Source organism: Bufo bufo, chromosome 9 (assembly GCF_905171765.1).
Source record: "Bufo bufo chromosome 9, aBufBuf1.1, whole genome shotgun sequence".
NCBI lineage: Eukaryota > Metazoa > Chordata > Amphibia > Anura > Bufonidae > Bufo > Bufo bufo.
In genome coordinates this window covers 52,531,832-52,555,542 of record NC_053397.1, presented here as the reverse complement: position 1 = coordinate 52,555,542, position 23,711 = coordinate 52,531,832, and the positions used below count along the sequence as shown (strand labels likewise).

The 23,711-nt window shown below is 44.6% G+C and overlaps 1 protein-coding gene across 2 annotated transcripts in view; it reads left to right on the top strand.

The window, feature by feature from the left end:
• The window catches only part of LOC120978724 (calcyphosin-like protein), a 71,399-nt gene that overhangs the window by 25,965 nt on the left and 21,723 nt on the right, over nt 1-23,711 (top strand). For both annotated transcript variants that reach the window (XM_040407030.1, XM_040407029.1), the window contains exon 2: nt 10,659-10,890. In XM_040407030.1, coding sequence (XP_040262964.1) covers nt 10,674-10,890 — 217 coding nt within the window. In that variant the 5' untranslated portion in view covers nt 10,659-10,673. The remainder of the gene's footprint in view (nt 1-10,658; nt 10,891-23,711) is intronic.

The following is a 23,711-nucleotide window of genomic DNA, read 5'->3' as shown; positions in this document are numbered from 1 at the left end:
AGTCAAAAAGACTGAACTGAAGACATCCTGATGCATCCTGGACGGATTGCTCTCTATTCAGAATGCATGGGGATATGCCTGATCAGTTCTTTTACAGCATTGAGCCCTTTTGACGGAACTCAGTGCCGGAAAAGAAAAACGCTAGTGTGAAAGTACCCTTAGGCCTCTTGCACACGACCGTATGTATTTTGCAGTCCGCAAAAAATACGGATGACATCCATGTGCATTCCGTATTTTGTGGAACGAAACAGCTGGCCCCTAAGGGCTCATGCACATGACCATTGTTATTTTGAGGTCAGTTTTTCACGGATCTGTTGTTCTGTATCTGAGTTTTTTTTCCCTCTGATTTAAGTCCTCTTCTGTTCTGTTATTCCACAAAACATATCCGTATGGTTTCCGTGTGCGATCTGTTTAATCACCAAACACATGCGCAATATGGGCTGGGCATAGCATTTCTACAGTATGGATCCGCAAAATACGGATGACATACAGTTGTGTTCCGTGTGCGTTCCGTATTTTTTGCGGACCCATTGACTTGAATAGGGCCTCGGACTGTGATTTGCGGAAAATAATAGGACATGCACTACTTTTTTGCGGAACGTTAATATGGAAATACGGAAACGGAATGCACATGGAGTACCTTTCGTTGTTTTTGCAGACCCATTGAAGTGAATGTTTCTGCATACGGTCCACAAAAAAACCGGGACGGAAGCGGAAAGAAAATACGTTTGTGTGCATGAGCCCTAATAGAACAGTACTATCCTTGTCCGTAATGCACACGGAGTACCTTCCATTTTCTTTTCCGGACCTATTGAAATAAACGGTTCCGTATACGGTCCGCAAAAAAACCAGAATGGACATGGAAAGAAAATATGTTTGTGTGTAAGAGGCCTTATTTCTAAACTGCTAAGAGGTTATAAACACTTATTTAAGCCACATTCTTATCAGTAATATAAGTACTGAGCTTTAATGAGTGTTTATAAGGGCAGAGAGCAGAGATAAGAAGTCCGTCTGCTCCTCAGATGACGGAAAGGACAAAAAAATCCTCAGGCGGCTAGTACAGCATGTCAGCTCTGTACAGAAAAGAGGATTCCATATTGTTAATAAAGACCAATTGAAAAAATTATTTTTAGCTCAAAATAAGTATAATGCAATAATAAAAAAAAAAAAAAAAATGCCCCCAAAAGTGTACATAGCCTAAGGATCAATAGGGACAGAGGGACATGGGTCAAAAAGAGGGACTGTACCTCCAAAAGAGGGACACTTGGGAGGCATGCACATGCCGCCATACAGTACTGGTTACAGCCTGTAAGAAGCACTGTATGGGAGTCCTGTACATCCATATACCTCACTGTATAGCCCCAGTATACTGCCATATAACTCATTATATAGTTCCAGGATATCTCCATATGAAGTAGCAGACTGAGAACTTAAAGGGGTATTCCTATCTTCAGTTTTCATACTTACCTTCGTCCAGCGCGACGTTCACTTCCTGGATTTCGGCTGGGCTTGATTGACGTCTTCTCCCGGCCGGGCCGTGCTTGCGCAGAAGACTGAAGTTTTTCTCCCGGCCGGGCCGCGCAATGTCCTGAACGCGCATGCGCCATGGTGACTTATTCCTGGCCTGTATAGTACAGAGCCGGCGTGCGGGTTTGCGGCTCTGTACTATACTGGCCAGGAAGAAGTCATCATGGCGCATACGCGGCGGCGCGCTCGTTCAGGACATTGCCCGGCCGGGAGAGAATCTTCAAGCTTCTGCGCAATCGCCGCCCGGCGGGATTCGACAGGAGAGGTGGCCATAACCAGGGGAGACGAAAGACAACAATCAGGTTAGAGGGGACTTATTTTCTCAAAAAGGGTGGGAATTGGGTAATAAAATGTTTTTAGAAAAATGATCACTGTCAAATCATTAACAGATTTAACAGTGATCATTGTGATGGGAATACCCCTTTAAAGTGGCCCCATGTTGTAGGTGGGTACCAAACTGACACAAGTAGGCAGGGCCAACACAAGTAGATGGGGTCAATACATGTAGGCAGAGTCAGCAATACCACATTGCAGCATAAAATGCCAACCGTGAAGCTGCCTTTTTCTGGCTTTTCCCAGCCCCTAGCTAGCCCTACCTTCAGCATGCTGCCTGCACTTCCCACACTAATGACCCCTATAGTGCCCCCATTTGTAGTATTTATTTTACACACTTATATAGCGCTACTATATTCTGAAGCGCTTTAGAATCACGCTGTCCCCAATGGGGCCCACAATCTAAGGTCCCTATCTGTATGTCTTTGAGTGTGGGAGGAAATCGGAGTACCCCCACACAAACACGGGGAGAACATACAAACTCCATGCAGATGTTGTCCTTGGTCGGATTCCAACCTAGGACCCCAGCACTGCAGGGCACCAGTGCTAACCACTGAGCCACCGTGCTGTCCATGTACAGTCAGGTCCATAAATATTGGGACATTCGACACAATTCTAACATTTCTGGCTCTATACACCACCACAATGGATTTGAAATGGAACGAACAAGATGTGCTTTACCTGCAGACTGTCAGCTTTAATTTGAGGGTATTTACATCCAAATCAGGTGAACGGTGTAAGAATTACAACAGTTTGCATATGTGCCTCCCACTTGTTAAGGGACCCAAGGTAATGGGACAGAATAATAATCATAAATCAAACTTTCACTTTTTGATTTCAACATTTTTATTGATATTTTTCAACAAAAGTATCAGCATATCATGGCTAAACATAGACATGTTAAGGTGGGTGCAACCACCAAAGAGGTAGATCCAGTAACAAAATTTCCATTATCATGGAAGGTATGGCATAACATTGACAGTTAGAAACCACAAATCAAGATCCAGTAAAACAATATTATATTACAATGATATTACCAAACGGACAAAGGCATACCAGTGAAGTGTTTTTACATAAACACCAAGGTACCACAACCAATTCGTACAGTAACGTATCTGTCATATCAGTAGGCTAAACTACAGGAGGGACCCAAATAGAAAGATATCTGAGAGTGAATCTATGCACCTTCCTCTAAATAAACACGATCTGTAAAGGTCACTCATTGGGAGAATTTCGAGTGTGCAATCCAGGGACTCCAGGTATATCTATACTTAGCAGGAGGGAGCATTGAGGGGGGAATCATTCTCTCATAACGACATGTGTTATTCAACTCCGCTACCACCTCTGAAATATCAGGAGAGATCACTTTTTTCCAATGGCGGGTTATGACTAATTTAGCTCCAAGTAAAACACGCCCCGTGATGGGTCTATATGGTGGATGAATACGTTGGATACCCAAAAATAAAAGAGCGAGATCCGGAGAAGGGGAAACATCATGGCCAGATAATTCCCTCAGCAGTACAAACACCTGTTTCCAGAAACCAGTGATAATTGGGCATGCCCACAAAATATGGAGCAATGAGCCCACGACTCCACATCCCCTCCAGCACAGAGGAGAAGAAGTAGGGTATATTATATGTAGCCTCTTGGGTGTAAAGTACCAATTTAGGAGTGTCTTAACCCCAGCTTCATAATGTGTAACACATTTAAAGTTAGAGGTCAAGAAACTTATTGCACAGGTCCAGTCCTCTCCAGAGAATGTACGACCCAGGTCTCGCTCCCATTTCAGGAATGGTTTGGATTTAGCAAACTTAGATTTGTCTCCCATATATTCGTATATATTTCCTGTTGCTCCTTTCCTTAGTAAGTTTCGGGAATAATAAAGCTGAAGGATCCCCACATGTACAGAGGGAGGCTTAGAAATAATAGACTCCAGTAGGTGCTTTACCCTAAGGTAGTTAAATATCTCTCCAGCTGAAAGCTGAAACATCTGCTGAGCTTTGTTAAACGAGAGAACACCCTCAGGACCGATAAGCTGAGAAACTCTCTCGAAGCCTTGATCCCGCCATCTGCTAAGATTGATATCTTTCAAAATCCATTCCAGTGAACGGGTATCTAAATGTGAAAACAAGGCGTCGGTAGAGTCTGCACACGTATTACGAAAGTGTAACCAGAGCTTCCCTACATGTTTCATTGTCCGGAGAGAAAGATCAGGAATTTTCCCCTTCCACAATATACTGATGAGTAGATCCCTCAACGAGCCCTCCTTAAGTGAATGGGATTCAATTTGATGCCATGCTTTATCGCAGTCTCTATCCCACCATTCCCTGGCAAGTGATAAGCCAATAGCCTTGTGATAGTCCCCTATACAGGGCAGTCCTAGACCACCGGCCTTTTTCCTTAGGAAAAGCTGTCTTTGGGCAATTCTGGGTTTAGATGATTTCCAAATATATTTGGATAATATTGCCTGCGCTTTTCGAAAAAACTGGTCAGGAACTGGGATAGGGAGAGCTCTAAATATATAAACCAATTTAGGGAGCGTCATCATTTGAAACGCTGCCACCCTGCCAACCCATGATACATCTTTCATGGTGTAAAGGGAAAAATCAGATGACATAGTTTCAAGGAGAGGCTCGTAATTCTGTCTATATAGGAGAGAGCCGGGGTACGTCAACTTGATCCCCAAATATGGGAGTTCCATATCCTGCCAGTCTAGTGAAAAACGGGATTTTAGCTCCCTGGCATCTGTCTGAGGGATATTAAGTAAAAGAGCTTGTGACTTGGAATTATTGATCTTGTAATACGAAAGTGTGCCAAAATGTGCTATTATGTCAAAAGCGGATCTCAACGACTGGAGGGGGCTCGATAATGTGAGGATGATATCGTCAGCATATAGCGAGATTCTATGGTCTCTTCCACCAATATTTATTCCTTGAATAAGGGGAGCTCTTCTAATACGCTGAGCTAAAGGCTCCAGAGCCAAGATGAACAATAGGGGTGACAGGGGACACCCTTGACGGGACCCATTGGTGATCTGGAAAGGGACCGATAACACCCCATTAACCCATACTTTGGCCAGAGGGGAGGCATATAAACTAGAGAAAGCGTTCAATATGCAACCATGAAAACCCATCTTGCGGAGGACTGAGAACGCGAACGACCAATGTAAACGGTCGAACGCTTTCTCAGCGTCTAGCGTCACCGCCAACATTTGGATATTATTACACTCAGCATGGTCAAACAGATTAATCAATCTCCTAGTATTATCTGATGAAATACGGCCCTTAACAAATCCTGTCTGGTCGTCTTTGATCAAGGAAGGGAGAATAGCTGATAATCTACTGGCAGTCAACTTGGCGAAGAGTTTGACATCTGAATTCAGCAATGAGATTGGCCTGAAATTTTGAGGAATGTCCGGGGGTTTACCAGGTTTTGGTAAGGTAACTATAAGGGCTGTGAGCATCTCAGATGGGAATGGGGTTCCCTCAAGAGCTCGATTGAAAATATCCAGTAAATAGGGGGACAGTACAGGAAAAAAATGTTTGTAGTACTCATTAGACAACCCGTCTGGGCCTGGGGATTTACCGGATGGGAGAGTGGCTACTATTTTTTGAATTTCAAGGGACGTGAGGGGGGCATTTAACAAAAGAAGCTGGTTGGGAGAAAGGGTAGGTAAATCAGATTGATTCAGAAAATTCTCCACCAATTCAGAGTAGTTATCGGGTAGAGTAACTGTTTCTTTAAGATTATAAAGGCTGTGATAATAGCTACGGAATTGTTCAGCAATGTCTCTAGGATCTAGAAGCTTCGCTTTAGATGTCGGATGTATGAGGAATGGGATTTTTGATTTGGTTTGCTGGGCCTTGAGTTGACTGGCCAGTAGCCTGCCAGCTCTGTTCCCCTGGGCATAATATCTCGACCTCAACCTTAGCAGGGATCTAGAATAGTCACGAGATAACAGACTTCCTAATTTATCTCTCTCTGCCTTCAGTAAGGAGGACACTTGAGATGTCGGTAATAGCTTATTACGATTTTCAAGATCTGCAATAGATTTAAGCAGTTGAGATATCTCTCTTTCTCTAATTTTCCGCAATTTGCATTTTAATCTAATCAGTGAGCCTCTAATAAAAGCCTTATGGGACTGCCACAGGATATATTCATCCGCGACCGAGCCAACATTGAAGTTGAAAAATTCCTGCAACTCAGCAGACAACTCCTTAATTGTATCAGGGTTGGAAAATAAATACGTGTCGTTACGCCATATGGGAGCACGTGGAAACTGATATAAATCCTCTAAGGTCAATAGTATAGGGGCATGGTCGGACCATTGAATGAGCCCAATGTCAGATGAAATTGTATGCAATAAGGTGGCTTGATCTACGAGAAACATATCAATGCGTGAGTATGAGAGATGAGGAGCAGAGAAAAATGTGTAATCTCTTTCCATGCTATGTTGAGCTCTCCACACATCAATGAGTCCCTCTACATGAAAGAGAGAGGCTAAGTCCCCTCCAGAACGCCTGGTTAAGTTGGAAGTGTCCAACGACCGATCCATCACCGAGTTAAAATCCCCACAAACAATTACCTTTCCCTGTTTCAATGAGTTTAGTTGTTTCAGTAATTTTCTCAGGAAAGTAATTTGGCGATTGTTAGGCGCATATACATTGACTATTGTGTAGGTGATGTTATTGATGGAACATACCAGGATGATGTATCGGCCGTTGGAGTCCACTTTTGAGGAGATGATAGTAAAGGCCACTGAGTTCTTGACAGCTATGAATACCCCTCTAGACTTCTTGCTAAAATGAGAATGCAATACATGAGGAAAAAATCGATTATGCACACGTTTAGCATCCGCCTGTAGTAAGTGAGTTTCCTGGATGCAAATGAGGTCCGCTCCAGCTTTGGCTGCCTCTTTCCAGACATATGATCTTTTCTGTGGACAGTTAAGTCCTTTAACGTTCAGTGATAGGATTTTAAGACCCATATGAGTGGAAAGAGGAACCAAGTTTAGTACGGTCTGACAGACAATAACAGATTATCAAACCAACTCTAATAACAGTAGGCAACTGCCTAACAATAAGCAGAAATGACAAGTAGCCACAGAGAGATGGTTAAAGCGGCAATTGGTGAACAGAAATAATTGGGTTAGGGAAAACAGAAGGAAGAAGTTAAACACCAGACAGCTGAGCCCGTCTGTGCGACAAAGGTGGCGTAAGTCCACTAATGAGGCTGAGAGGAGCCTCAAATACACGGAGTCCTTCAGCATAGAGACCGCACCTAAAATAAAAGGTTAGACAACAGACCCATTGTGAAGAATGCAATCTGGTCTCCATGTCAATAAGCCTCTGTCGACTATGGCACTATATTGGTAACAGCTTCCTTGTGTTTTTTCAGAAACCTTGTAAGTTCCGTGTAGGGAAGTCAGTCCTCTCGAGTCCCAAATGCGGATATTCGATCATCCCGGGTGCGATTCCCTCTTCTTTCCATCTGGGGAGAAATGTCCCATGACAATAGAAGTTCTCGTCCATCTGAGACAGATTTCACCACGTGAGTTTTTTCATCTTTACGGATCAGCAATTTCTGCGGATAGCCCCACTTATACGGAATATTATTATCCCTGAGAGCCAGGGTAATCGGTTGCAATTCTCTCCTTTGTCTCAATGTCGCCCTGGAAAGATCAGCAAAAAGTCTGACTGTTTGAAAAGGAGCAGGCAGGTTGTTGCAGTTTCTAGCTGCTAACATTAAGGCTTCCTTAGTGTGGAAGAAATGGATCCGAGCAATCGTATCTCTTGGAACATCAGCGCTAAGATGTGGTGGTTTTGGAAGTCTGTGTGCCCTATCGATGATCATGTCAGGGACCGGTATTTTAGGTAACAACGCTTTTATGAGGCTCTTGAGATATGCTTGTAAATCTCGGGGTGCTATTTCTTCTGGAATACCCCGGAATTTCACGTTGTTCCTTCTGGAACGGTCTTCCATATCCGCTAGCTTGCTCTTAACAGTCTCCAGTTCATCAGCTAAATCATTATGAGCATCTATTATGTTGTTCTGTGAAGTGGCAAAATCTGCCATTTTGTTCTCCACATGCAAAAGCTTATCTGAAGTCTCTTTGACTTTGGACGCCAGGGGGTTAATCAGCCCTGCCATGTCTGCACGCAGGGACTGGTGCAAGGCCATCAGCATATTTTTCATGGAATCTTCACATAAGGGCTTATCTGAGGCCTGATATGCATTAAAAGGAACCACTGCTGGGGACATCACAGCTTGTGCCCATGGTCCCGTACTGACCTCAGGAGGGCATGATGTGTCCAAACGCGGTTTTTGTTTCTGGGGGCTGCAAGATGGAGAGAGCCCTGCCAGGTCAGCAGTGGCGCCGCTCTGAGTGGCTGTAGCCCCTGGGGTTCCCAGGTCACTAGGCGTCGGTGGGAACGATGGAAACTCCGTTTCTGTTAAAGAGAGGATGTCGGGCTCTAGCGGAGGTGAGGCGGATCCAGAAGGGCTTCTCGGCGACGCGCTGCCATGAGGAGATGAGGTACGCATTCCGGTGCGGGAGCCCGCGCCATCTTTAGCTGGGCCCCGCTCAAAGAAGCCATCAAGGTTTCCGCTTTGCAGCCTGGGAAGCTGCCTTTTCGACTTGCCCATGTTGTCCAGGAAGGTGTCCAGCTTTTATCGCCAATGCAGGCACAGAGGAGGCAGGGTCCGTAGCTCTGGGAAGCTTCTCTGAACACGCTGAGGTGCAGGAGCTGTGGGATCAAGCGGCCATTCCTCTCAGCAGCCAAGCCACGCCCCCTCCAAACTTTCACTTTTTAATACAAATCCTTTGCAGTCAATTACAGTCTGAAGTCTGGAACACATAGACATCACCAGACGCTGGGTTTCATCCCTGGTGATGCTCTGCCAGGCCTCTACTGCAACTGTCTTCAGTTCCTGCTGGTTCTTGGGGCATTTTCCCTTCAGTTTTGTCTTCAGCAAGTGAAATGCATGCTCAATCGGATTCAGGTCAGGTGATTGACTTGGCCATTGCATAACTTTCCACTTCTTTCCCTTAAAAAACTCTTTGGTTGGTTTTGCAGTATGCTTTGGGTCATTGTCCATCTGCACTGTGAAGCGCCATCCAATGAGTTCTGAAGCATTTGGCTGAATATGAGCAGATAATATTGCCCGAAACACTTCAGAATTCATCCTGCTGCTTTTGTCAGCAGTCGCATCATCAATAAATACAAGAGAACCAGTTCCATTGGCAGCCATACATGCCCACGCCATGACACTACCACCACCATGCTTCACTGATGAGGTGGTATGCTTAGGATCATGAGCAGTTCCTTTCCTTCTCCATACTCTTCTATTCCCATCACTCTGGTACAAGTTGATCTTGGTCTCATCTGTCCATAGGATTTTGTTCCAGAACTGTGAAGGCTTTTTTAGATGTCGTTTGGCAAACTCTAATCTGGCCTTCCTGTTTTTGAGGCTCATCAATGGTTTACATCTTGTGGTGAACCCTCTGTATTCACTCTGGTGACGTCTTCTCTTGATTGTTGACTTTGACACACATACACCTACCTCCTGGAGAGTGTTCTTGATCTGGCCAACTGTTGTGAAGGGTGTTTTCTTCACCAGGGAAAGAATTCTTTGGTCATCCACCACAGTTGTTTTCCGTGGTCTTCCAGGTCTTTTGGTGTTGCTGAGCTCACCGGTGCGTTCCTTCTTTTTAAGAATGTTCCAAACAGCAAAAACATTAGGCGTAGCCAAAACAACTATCTCTGTGATGGGTTTGTTTTGTTTTTTCAGCCTAATGATGGCTTGCTTCACTGATAGTGACAGCTCTTTGGATCTCATCTTGAGAGTTGACAGCAACAGATTCCAAATGCAAATAGCAGACTGAAAATGACCTCTGGATCTTTTATCTGCTCATTGTAATTGGGATAATGAGGGAATAACACACACCGGGCCATGGAACAGCTGAGAAGCCAATTGTCCCATTACTTTTGGTTCCTTAACAAGTGGGAGGCACATATGCAAACTGTTGTAATTCCTGCACCGTTCACCTGATTTGGATGTAAATACCCTCAAATTAAAGCTGACAGTCTGCAGGTAAAGCACATCTTGTTCGTTTAATTTCAAATCCATTGTGGTGGTGTATAGAGCCAAAAATGTTAGAATTGTGTTGACGTCCCAATATTTATGGACCTGACTGTATACTCCCTATGTGGCCAAGAGAAGAAGAAAAAAAATATGAGTCTCATTCCAAGCCGCCATCTCCAATGTAGGTCACAGACCTCTTCCCGTCTGTGTCCCTGCTGCATTTCTACACTGCCTCCTATACTGGCCTATGGCACATTGGGTGAACAGCAGGCTGGGGGCCATCAGATGATTATATATCCGGCCAGCGGCACAGAGGAAGGGTTAGGCGGCCCCATGGGCACAATGAGTAAACATCCACAGTGGGGGGAAAGCAAGTGAACTTGTGTGTTGATGACTTCTACAAGACCTAATTGTCAAAAGATGTCCCGCCACCACTGATGGATTGCAGGGTGGTCTGTAACCATGAAAACGAGCAGGGTATAATGTGATGGAAAAAGGAATCCAGCCAGCAAAGGAAGCAATATGGAGAATCACAGTACATTAGTAAGTGCCTTGTATTAACTTTCTCAACATGATAAATGCCACTTACTGAAGTTAGACTCTTTATGCCTATTAGGCGCTCTCCAGAATGAGACATAGCACCCCCTTCACCCGGAATATATGCATTTATCACCCTATTTTTACAACTTCTGTTGACTCTCCCTGAATTGTAGGAGTGAGGTACGTCAATGAAGGTGGATATCCTTCAGCAGAGGGCTGGGCCGTCCTTTTCGTGTGTAATGACGCAGGAGGATGCTGATGTTACTAAGGACACAAGATATAATCAACATCTCATCACTGGCTACATTAATGAGCTGCAACCTCTGAGGGTGACACTGTGTATCCAACCTGCTCCCGGCTCAGATATTCGGAGGGTGAGTGAGCAGAGCCACCTACCAGACACAGGTAAGACTGTTCTACTGCTGTCTCCTCATGTCCATGGTCTGCTTATTATAAGAGGATTGACCGTAGAATCAAAGGGTGTACCTCGGGCTTAATGCCCTTCAGCTACTCACTATAGGACATGATGATGATAACTAGTATTAGTAGTAGTATGATATTCATTTGATGGTTATAAAATGTATAGGTTTTCTTATACAGTATGGAAATATGCAGTTTATTTCTTGGAAAATGGGTACCAAACTGTTCTCCATAGTAGGTTCATTAGATCTTCATAATTACGGATCTCAAGAGCATTTTTCCTACAACTAAGTTGATGCACGCGTCATGGATGGTAAATCATATGGCTACCATTACAATATTCATAGGGGTTGTTATAAAGAGTTCATGGATCCAGCTGCAAAGAGCAGCAACTCTTCATAGCCCTGCACTGACACATCCCCAATTTAAGAGTATTTGTCCAAACAAGCCCAAGAGGTTATACAAGACCTAAATATTGTTGACCTATCCTCAGGATAGGTTATCAATATCAGATTGGTGGGGGTCCGACTCCAGGTAACCCTGCCAATCAGCTGTTTGAAAAAGCAGCAGTGCTTGGCTTATTCATACTATATGGTTGGACTCCAGCAATTAGATATTAATGACCTATGCTGAGGATAGCTCAAAAAAGAAAAAAAAGGTAGGGACGCTTACGAACCTATAGCAAAAAGTCTCTATGGTGGTGGTGCCCGCAGTGTTGGATACCAGTCTGTAGCATCCCCAAATCATCCAGAATAAATAAACAATAAAACTGCAGCACTCGCTGGTCTTAAATTCGTGCTGGTTTATTCACCAGAAACTGCAACGTTTAGACCTCTCGGTCTTTCTCAAGCTTGAGAAAGACGGAGAGGTCGAAACGTCGCTATGCTGAGGATAGGTCATCTATAACCTCTTTAATGGTGATCCATTTGGTTGTCACTGCGCTTTCTGAGAAGTACATAAAACTAAGGCTCCATTCAGATGGGCGATGTGCCTGTCCTTGTGCTGTTCGGGTCTGCATGTATTAGGCTAAGATAACATATGGGCCCCAGTTGTAGTCAATGGGGTTATTCACAGATCAGCTTTGGGTCTGTGGATCAGCGTAAAAACGAATAAGAACACACCCTAATCTGGTCCAAATCTTGGATCAGAATAGGCTATGCCAGGCTCGGACTGGCCCACAGGTGAACAAGTGTTTCCCCCAGTGGGCCCTTAGTCCCCCATCTCTGCACAAGTGGCTGACTGCACTACCTACGGATATGAGCCTATGGGTCAAACTGGCCTAGTGGAGAGCCACAGGATAATCCGGAGGACCGACACTGTGTTATGCTAATGGTGTCTAACCCCCCCACTCCAGCTAGTAAACAGAGATTTTATGAAAAGTACCGCCAGGAAATAAAGTAAGTGACCCAGACCTGGAATCGGGGTCTCTGTCACTACCGTATATTGCCCTCAGATTTTAACTTTTATATTCAATTGGCTTGTCACTTGCTTGTTTAAATCAAGGGTGCAGATGTAGCTTCAGCTCCGGTCACATGCTTACCCCTATGGGTCCATGAAGACGATGTTAATGCATGCACGGACCCTGTACAAGGGCATTCATAGGACACCCTATTCTCCCCTTAAAAGCAATGCCTTATGAGGATAATGCTTTTATAATATGGAAGTTGATGGAACCTCTGCGTGCCTCCATATATGTAGGTGTAGGCACCGCAGTATGGATCCTGGCAGCACACATTCACTATAGGTTTGTGTACACGTATAGAGAGATTGTAAGGCATTTTTGGCAGGGCTCTCTACTCCTCGTGTATCGTGTCTCTGGGGCTTTGCATTGCCTCACTGTTTCCTGCAGGTTGCATAATATGCAGCAATAATATGGCAGCCTTCTAAAATTGAATCGTTAGGATTAGATTTTGTTCAACCAGTCTGTTTTTAGGCATAAATCGATATATTAAAAAATATGGCGTTCAGGGCACCTACATCTGAAAAAGCTTTTGCTCTTATTTTTTTTTTTAATCAGATCTTTTTTATTAAACATTTTACAGTGTAAATACACATTTTAACACATTGTAAACAAGGATGACATAGAAATATACTGTCCATAAGGCTAAAAACAAAAAGGATATCAGCCTATGTGTAGTAATTAAGTACCCAACCGACCCCCCCCCCTCCCTCCCTCCCTAACCTGCAAAGTACAAAGGCACATTTTTAAACATTTCCATTCAGACGTCGAAACGACAGCCATAAATCCCATAATTTTCCAAATTTCGCTGGGCATCCACGCTTCTGATATACCATCCGTTCATAACTCAGCATCGTGTCAACCGCACTTAGGAATTCGCCTAGGATTGGCGGCGCTGTCTGTATCCAATGCAGAGCGATTAACTTTCTAGCAACATATAACATTCTACCTATAGCTATTTTATGTACCTGACCTGTAGCCAGTTCAGAGACATATCCCAACACACACACTTTCGGGTCAGAGGGTATTCGTACCTTGTAAACGTCCTGTATTGTCTGACGTACCGACTCCCAGTATCTCCCTAACCTCTCGCACGTCCACATCATATGCAACACATCTGCAGAAACCACAGAGCATCTTGGACATTCATCCGTAGGTCTGAACCCTATACGGAACAAAAAAAACGGTGTTTTGTAGACCCTATGGACAATAAACAGCTGCGAGAGTTTACGTCCTTCACTCAGGTAAGAGAGAGGTATCGCCTCCAGTATATCAGACCATTGGTCATCAGTTAATTTGCCAACATCTTTTTCCCATTTACTTTTAGCCACCAGTGGATGGGACACTAGGAACTTATCAAGCAATAGCTTATATATACAGGATATCATACCTCTCCTCGCCCCCCTGGACAGAATCTGGTGCAATGCAGCATCTCTCCCTGCCACCTCACTCGTACCTTTAAATGTGGCGTTGTATGCGTGTCTCACCTGAAGGTACTTATAAAAGTGAGTTCTAGGCAGTTCATACTTCTCCTGAAATCTGGTAAATGACATGAACTTCCTTTCCTCCAAAAGGTGGCTCAACCTCTTTTGCTCTTATTTAATATATAAAGTAGTCACCATTTGTTTGAATGATTTTATTTTCAGGTTCCGGTCAGCTGGGCGTCATTCCAAAAATGTTTTTATTTTGTTATTTAATTTACAATAAATGAGAAAAATATGCACAATATGCCTTATTTTAGCTTTGCTGTGGGATGGAAATTTACATATTTTTTAGACTATTCTTCTTTGCTTAAACTGATGCATCCATTTGATGTTAGTGATAATGAAGAAGCTATAATTACTCCAAGGTTAAAAGGATAAGCCCTACTTTCCTGGATGCAAACAAGATATCAACAAGGGAATACACTGGAGAGGAGATTAATCCTGAGGGATCATTGCAGTAGCAACAGAAACCAAGAAACTGTAAGAAGCTGAGTCATTGCACATATATGTCTATATATATATATATATATATATATATATATATATATATATAGCGCCAAGGTGTTAATTCATTTATGTGTTCAAGGAGGAATAATAGAGGAATAATTGAATGCAGAGTTCTAGAATTATATATGGGAAATTCAGTTTTTACTGAGGGCAGGGATGCCCAACCTGCGGCCCTCATGCCTGGACAGCCTAAAGTTATCAGGGCATGCTGGGAGTTGTAGTTTTGCAACAGCTGGAGGGATGCTGGTTGAGCATCCTTGTACTAGGGGATAAGTTGTAACGTGACAACTCCTATAAGAGCAATTGTCAATGAGACAGTTTTTTAGTATTCACAAAACATTCATAAGAAAGTGCAGCATGGGCGTGGAGCTGTAGAGCCTGAAAGCACAAGTAAAGAGACAAATGCTGAATGGAGCAGATATTAAAAATGTATGTGCAAACTGCAAAGTTAAAGGGGTTCTCTGGGAATTAAGAAAATTTAAATACTTAAATATTACTTTGTTATAAATATATTCCCAAATATCTTATAATATTAGTTATAATGGCTCGTTTTGTCTGGGGAGCAATCATTGGGAGAAATAAAATGGCCGCCGTCCTATTAGTACACACAAAACCTGTCCTAATCACACAGTAGGACTTCACAACACTGAGATAAAGAGCTGCCTCATCCTCTCTGGTCTACTTGTCAGGGATTATATTCCTAAATACAGATGATAAGATCTTTAGCTGAATCTCTGTTGGAATTGAGCAGATGTGGCTGATGAGCAGCAGCACTTGTTTACGGTCTCCATTACCACAGCCCCATATTACCACAGTCTGTCCTGTCCATCCTCTCTGTACTTCATGTCTCCTCATGAACTCCATTCCCACAAAGATTCAGCTAAATATCATATTAAACTGTATTCAGGATCATAATCCCTGACAAGCAGAGTAGAGAGGAGGATGAGGCAGATCTTTATCTCAGTGTTGTGAAGTAACTTGTCCTGCTGTATGATTAGGACAGGTTTTGTGTGTACTAATAGGACGGCGGCCATTTTATTTCTCCTAATGATTGCTCCCCAGACAAAACGAGCCATTATAACTAATGAAAGGTATTTGGGAATATATTTATAATAAAGTAATATTTACGTATTTTCAATTTCTTAATTCCAGTAGAACCCCTTTAACCACCTCCGGACCGCCTAACGCAGATTCGCGTTCCGGAGGTGGCAGCCCTGCGCAGAGTCACGCATATATGCGTCATCTCGCGCGAGCCGAGATTTCCTGTGAACGCGCGCACACAGGAACGGAATGTAAAAGAGTGGATCTCCAGCCTGCCAGCGGCGATCGTTCGCTGGCAGGCTGGAGATGTGTTTTTTTTAACCCCTAACAGGTATATTAGACGCTGTTTTGATAACAGCGTCTAATATACCTGCTACCTGGTCCTCTGGTGGTCCCCTTTGTTTGGATCGACCACCAGAGGACACAGGTAGCTCAGTAATATGTTGCACCAAGCACCACTACACTACACCCCCCCCCCCCCCGTCACTTATTAACCCCTTATTCACCCTTGATCACCCCTGATCACCCCATATAGACTCCCTGATCACCCCCCTGTCATTGATTACCCCCCTGTCATTGATCAACCCCCTGTAAAGCTCCATTCAGATGTCCGCATGATTTTTACGGATCCACTGATAGATGGATCGGATCCGCAAAACACATACGGACGTCTGAATGGAGCCTTACAGGGGCGTGATCAATGACTGTGGTGATCACCCCATATAGACTCCCTGATCACCCCCCTGTCATTGATTACCCCCTGTCATTGATCAACCCCCTGTAAAGCTCCATTCAGATGTCCGCATGATTTTTACGGATCCACTGATAGATGGATCGGATCCGCAAAACGCATACGGACGTCTGAATGGAGCCTTACAGGGGCGTGATCAATGACTGTGGTGATCACCCCATATAGACTCCCTGATCACCCCCCTGTCATTGATTACACCCCTGTCATTGATCACCCCCCTGTAAAGCTCCATTCAGATGTCCGCATGATTTTTACGGATCCACTGATAGATGGATCGGATCCGCAAAACGCATACGGACGTCTGAATGGAGCCTTACAGGGGCGTGATCAATGACTGTGGTGATCACCCCATATAGACTCCCTGATCACCCCCCTGTCATTGATTACACCCCTGTCATTGATCACCCCCCTGTAAAGCTCCATTCAGATGTCCGCATGATTTTTACGGATCCACTGATAGATGGATCGGATCCGCAAAACACATACGGGCGTCTCCCTGGAGCCTTCCAGGGGGGGTGATCACCCCATATAGACTCCCTGATCACCCCCCTGTCATTGATCACCCCCCCTGTCAGGCTGCATTCAGATGTCCGTATGATTTTTACGGATCCACGGATACATGGATCGGATCCGCAAAACACATACGGACATCTGAATGGAGCCTTACAGGGGGGTGATCAATGACAGGGTGGTGATCACCCCATATAGACTCTCTGATCACCCCCCTGTCATTGATCACCCCCTGTCATTGATCACCCCACTGTCATTGATCACCCCCCTGTCATTGATCACCCCCCTGGTAAGGCTCCATTCAGACATTTTTTTGGCCCAAGTTAGCGGAAATTATTATTTTTTTTCTTACAAAGTCTCATATTCCACTAACTTGTGTCAAAAAATAAAATCTCACATGAACTCACCATACCCCTCACGGAATCCAAATGCGTAAAATTTTTTAGACATTTATATTCCAGACTTCTTCTCACGCTTTAGGGCCCCTAGAATGCCAGGGCAGTATAAATACCCCACATGTGACCCCATTTCGGAAAGAAGACACTCCAAGGTATTCCGTGAGGGGCATATTGAGTCCATGAAAGATTGAAATTTTTGTCCCAAGTTAGCGGAAAGGGAGACTTTGTGAGAAAAAAATAAAAAATATCAATTTCCGCTAACTTGTGCCAAAAAAAAAAAAATTCTATGAACTCGCCATGCCCCTCATTGAATACCTTGGGGTGTCTTCTTTCCAAAATGGGGTCACATGTGGGGTATTTATACTGCCCTGGCATTCTAGGGGCCCCAAAGCGTGAGAAGAAGTCTGGTATCCAAATGTCTAAAAATGCCCTCCTAAAAGGAATGTGGGCCCCTTTGCGCATCTAGGCTGCAAAAAAGTGTCACACATCTGGTATCACCGTACTCAGGAGAAGTTGGGGAATGTGTTTTGGGGTGTCATTTTACATATACCCATGCTGGGTGAGAGAAATATCTTGGTCAAATGCCAACTTTGTATAAAAAAATGGGAAAAGTTGTCTTTTGCCAAGATATTTCTCTCACCCAGCATGGGTATATGTAAAATGACACCCCAAAACACATTGCCCAACTTCTCCTGAGTACGGGGATACCAGATGTGTGACACTTTTTTGCAGCCTAGGTGGGCAAAGGGGCCCATATTCCAAAGAGCACCTTTAGGATTTCACAGGTCATTTACCTACTTACCACACATTAGGGCCCCTGGAAAATGCCAGGGCAGTATAACTACCCCACAAGTGACCCCATTTTGGAAAGGAGACACCCCAAGGTATTCCGTGAGGGGCATGGCGAGTTCCTAGAATTTTTTATTTTTTGTCACAAGTTAGTGGAAAATGATGATTTTTTTTTTTTTTTCTTACAAAGTCTCATATTTCACTAACTTTTGACAAAAAATAAAAACTTCCATGAACTCACTATGCCCATCAGCGAATACCTTGGGGTGTCTTCTTTCCAAAATGGGGTCACTTATGGGGTAGTTATACTGCCCTGGCATTCTAGGGGCCCAAATGTGTGGTAAGGAGTTTGAAATCAAATTCTGTAAAAAATGACCGGTGAAATCCAAAAGGTGCTCTTTGGAATATGGGCCCCTTTGCCCACCTAGGCTGCAAAAAAGTGTCACACATCTGGTATCTCCGTATTCAGGAGAAGTTGGGGAATGTGTTTTGGGGTGTCATTTTACATATACCCATGCTGGGTGAGAGAAATATCTTGGCAAAAGACAACTTTTACAATTTTTTTATACAAAGTTGTCTTTTGCCAAGATATTTCTCTCACCCAGCATGGGTATATGTAAAATGACACCCCAAAACACATTCCCCAACTTCTCCTGAATACGGAGATACCAGATGTGTGACACTTTTTTGCAGCCTAGGTGGGCAAAGGGGCCCACATTCCAAAGAGCACCTTTCGGATTTCACCAGCCATTTTTTACCGAATTTGATATCAAACTCCTTACCACACATTTGGGCCCCTAGAATGCCAGGGCAGTATAACTACCCCACAAGTGACCCCATTTTGGAAAGAAGACATCCCAAGGTATTCGCTGATGGGCATAGTGAGTTCATGGAAGTTTTTATTTTTTGTCACAAGTTAGTGGAATATGAGACTTTGTAAGAAAAAAAAATAAAAAAATCATCATTTTCCGCTAACTTGTGACAAAAAATAAAAAGTTCTATGAACTCACTATGCCCATCAGCGAATACCTTAGGGTGTGTACTTTCCGAAATGGGGTCATTTGTGCGGTGTTTGTACTGTCTGGCCATTGTAGAACCTCAGGAAACATGACAGGTGCTCAGAAAGTCAGAGCTGCTTCAAAAAGCGGAAATTCACATTTTTGTACCATAGTTTGTAAACGCTATAACTTTTACCCAAACCATTTTTTTTTTACCTAAACATTTTTTTTTTATCAAAGACATGTAGAACAATAAATTTAGAGCAAAATTTATATATGGATCTCGTTTTTTTTGCAAAATTTTACAACTGAAAGTGAAAAATGTCATTTTTTTGCAAAAAAATCGTTAAATTTCGATTAATAACAAAAAAAGTAAAAATGTCAGCAGCAATGAAATACCACCAAATGAAAGCTCTATTAGTGAGAAGAAAAGGAGGTAAAATTCATTTGGGTGGTAAGTTGCATGACCGAGCAATAAACGGTGAAAGTAGTGTAGGTCAGAAGTGTAAAAAGTGGCCTGGTCTTTCAGGGTGTTTAAGCACTGGGGGCTCAGGTGGTTAATAGCCTTTTTGCTCAAAACTAATTCTACATTTTTTAAACCAGTGTCTGGATCTAAATACTTTTTGTAATTGCATTTAATTACAAATTTAGTATAGCACAGGGTTCAGCAACTTCCGGCACTCCAGCTGTTCTGAAACTACAACTCCCAGAATGCTCCAGTCACTCCCAGAATGCTCCAGTTCACTAAGAGTGCATGCTGGGAGTTGTAGTTTCACAGCAGCTGGAGTGCTTAGGCTGGGTTCAGACCTGAGCGTTCGGGATGGAGCGCTCTGTATGCGCGATTGTATGCGCGTTTACAGACGCGGCTCCGGAACAAGCGAACGCCCATTGTCGCGCGTTCCCGCTGAAGTCCTTGTACGGGAACGCGCGACAAGACGCCCCAAAGAAGCTCCTGTACTTCTTGGGGCGTCGGGCGTTTTACAGCGCGATCGTACGCGCTGTAAAACGCTCAGGTGAGAACCATGCCCATAGGGAAACATTGGTTCTTGCCTGTTGAGCGTTTTACAGCACGTAGGAACGCGCTGTAAAACGCTCAGGTCTGAACCCAGCCTGAAGGTTGCTGATCCCTGGCATAGCCAGTGATCTATTCAATGAAATATATCTGTATAGCGCCACCTGCTGTTTGTTCTTTTCCTTATCTTTAGTTCATCTTACTGAGCTGGTCTAACATGCTTAGTAGGGATGAGCGAATCGACTTCGGATAAAACATCCGAAGTTGATTTGCATAAAGCTTCGTTAGTGGTACCTTGGAACCAAAACTGAGTTCGGTAAAAGGTTTTTAACAGTAGAAATTAATTTCTGAAGTTATTACCCAAATTCTTGCGAGACTTCGCAAAGTAATAACTTCGGCTCATTGGAGCCAATACATTCTAATACTGTATGGAGCGCTCGCTCTGTACAGTATTCTAACAAAGTTTTATTCGAATCGACTTCGGATGTTTCATCCGAAGTCGATTTGCTCATCCCTAAGGCCTCCTGCACACGACCGTTGTGTGCACCCGTGGCCGTTGTGCCGTTTTCCGTTTTTTTTCGCGGACCCATTGACTTTCAATGGGTCCGTGGAAAAAACGGAAAATGCACCGTTTTGCAGCCGCATCCGTGATCCGTGTTTCATGGCCGTGAAAAAAATATGACCTGTCCTATTTTTTTCACGGCCAACGGTTCACGGACCCATTCAAGTCAATGGGTCCGTGAAAGAACACGGATGCACACAAGATTGGCATCCGTGTCCGTGATCCGTGGCCGTAGGTTAGTTTTTATACAGACGGATCCGAAGATCCGTCTGCATAAAGCTTTTTCAAAGCTGAGTTTTCACTTCGTGAAAACTCAGAACCGACAGTATATTCTAACACAGAAGCGTTCCCATGGTGATAGGGACGCTTCTAGTTAGAATACACTACAAACTGTGTACAAGACTGCCCCCTGCTGCCTGGCAGCACCCGATCTCTTACAGGGGGCCGTGATCAGCACAATTAACCCCTTCAGGTGCGGCACCTGAAAGGGTTAATTGTACTATCATATCCCCCTGTAAGAGATCAGGGCTGCCAGGCAGCAGGGGGCAGACCCCCCCCCCCCCCCAGTTTGAATATCATTGATGGCCAGTGCGGCCCCCCCCCCCCCCCTCTATTGTAATTATTCGTTGGTGGCACAGTGTGCGCCCCCCCTCCCTCTATTGTAATAATTCGTTGGTGGCACAGTGTGCGCCCCCCATCGGCCCCCCCTCCCTCTATAGCATTAACAACATTGGTGGCCAGTGTGCGGCCTCCCATCTCCCCCCCTCCCCCCATCATTGGTGGCAGCGGAGTTCCGATCGGAGTCCCAGTTTAATCGCTGGGGCTCCGATCGGTAACCATGGCAACCAGGACGCTACTACAGTCCTGGTTGCCATGGTTACTTACTTAGCAATAGTACAATAGTAGAAGATTAATACTTACCGGCTGCTGCGATGTTCGTGTCCGGCCCGGAGCTCCACCTACTGGTAAGTGTCATTGCTAAATGAACTGTCACTTACCAGTAGGAGGAGCTCCCGGCCGGACACGAACATCGCGGCTCGCAGCCGCAGGTAAGTATGAATCATTTACTATTGTACTATTGCTAGTAACCCGCTGCCACCAATGATCGGGGGGGGGGGGGGATGGGAGGCCGCACACTGGCCACCGATGTTGTTAATGCTATAGAGGGAGGGGGGGCCAATGGGGGGCGCACACTGTGCCACCAACGATTTATTACAATAGAGGGAGGAAGGGGGGGGGGGGGGCGCACACTGTGCCACCAACGAATTATTACAATAGAGGGAGGAAGGGGAAGGGGCGGGGGGGCACACTGTGCCACCAACGAATTATTAGAATAGAGGGAGGAAGGGGGGGGCGGGGGGGGCACACTGTGCCACCAACTAATTATTACAATAGAGGGAGGAAGGGGGGGGGGCGGGGGGGGCACACTGTGCCACCAATGAATTATTACAATAGAGGGAGGAAGGAGGGGGGGCGGGGGGGGCACACTGTGCCACCAACGAATTATTACAATAGAGGGAGGAAGGGGGGGTGGGGGCCGCACTGGCCACCAATGATATTCAAACTGGGGAGGGGGGGGGGGTCTGCCCCCTGCTGCCTGGCAGCCCTGATCTCTTACAGGGGGATATGATAGTACAATTAACCCCTTCAGGTGCGGCACCTGAGGGGTTAATTGTGCTGATCACGGCCCCTGTAAGAGATCGGATGCTGCTAGGCAGCAGGGGGCAGTCATGTACACAGTTTGTAGTATATTCTAACTAGAAGCGTCCCCATCACCATGGGAACGTCTCTGTGTTAGAATATACTGTCGGAAATGAGGTTTCACGATCTAACTCATATCCGACAGTATATTCTAACATAGAGGCGTTCCCATGGTGATGGGGACGCTTCAAGTTAAAATATACCATCGGATTGGAGAAAACTCCGATCCGATGGTATAAAAGGGACTCCAGACTTTACATTGAAAGTCAATGGAGACGGATCCGTTTGAAATGGCACCATATTGTGTCAACGTCAAACGGATCCGTCCCCATTGACTTGCATTGTAATTCAGGACGGATCCGTTTGGCTCCGCACGGCCAGGCGGACACCAAAACGACTTTTTTTTCCATGTCCGTGGATCCTCCAAAAATCAAGGAAGACCCACGGACGAAAAAACGGTCACGGATCACGGAAAAACGGGACCCGTTTTTGCGGACCGCAAAAAAATACGTTCGTGTGCAGGAGGCCTAATGCTCAGTTTAAGGCCTCATGCACACGACCGTTTTTTTTGCGGTCCGCAAAACGGATTTCCGTTGTTCCGTGATCTGTGACCGTTTTTTCTTCCGTGGGTCTTCCTTGATTTTTGGAGGATCCACAGGACATGAAAAGTGAAAAAAAAAACTAAGTCAAGTTTGCATTGAAAATGATAGGAAAAACGGACACGGATCACGGACACGGATGACGGACGCGGATGACTATCTTGTGTGCATCCGTGATTTTTCACGGACCCATTGACTTGAATGGGTCCGTGAACCGTTGTCAGTGAAAAAAATAGGACAGGTCATATTTTTTTCACGGACTGGAAAAACGGATCACGGACGCGGAAGCCAAACGGTGCATTTTCCGATTTTTCCACGGACCCATTGAAAGTCAATTGGTCCGCGAAAAAAAACGGAAAACGGAACAACGGCCGCGGATGCACACAACGGTCGTGTGCATGAGGCCTAAGGCTACATTCACACGTCAGTATTTTTCTATAATCCGATTTTCTGTCCGTTTTTTGCGGATCCGTTGTTCCTGAAAATGTTTCCGTATGTCATCCGTAAGTCATCCGTTTTTTGCGGATCCGCAAAAAACGGAAACGTATAAATTTCAATAAGCAAATAAAGTTGTTTGGATTTCTTTAAAAAAATAAAATAAAATTAAAATGTAATTTCCAGGAACGGATTCCGTATAAAACGGATGACATACGGAATGACATCCGTATGTCATCCGTTTTTTGCGGATCCATTGACTTTGTATTGTACCAGGATCCGATTTTTCAGGAAAAGAATAGGACATGTTTTATATTTAAACGGACATGCGGAACGGAACAATGGAAACGGACAGCACACATTGTGCTGTCCGTTTTTTTCCAGGACCCATTGAAAATGAATGGGTCCAGATCTGGTCCAGATCTGTTCCAGAAAAAACGGAACAGATGAGGAAAGAAAAAACGGACGTGTGAATGGACCCTAAATCTTCCAATTGCTGCCAGCCATATGTTCTGTTAGAAGCTGTGGCAGTTACAGGGAGAGAGCAGCAGCAGAAAGGA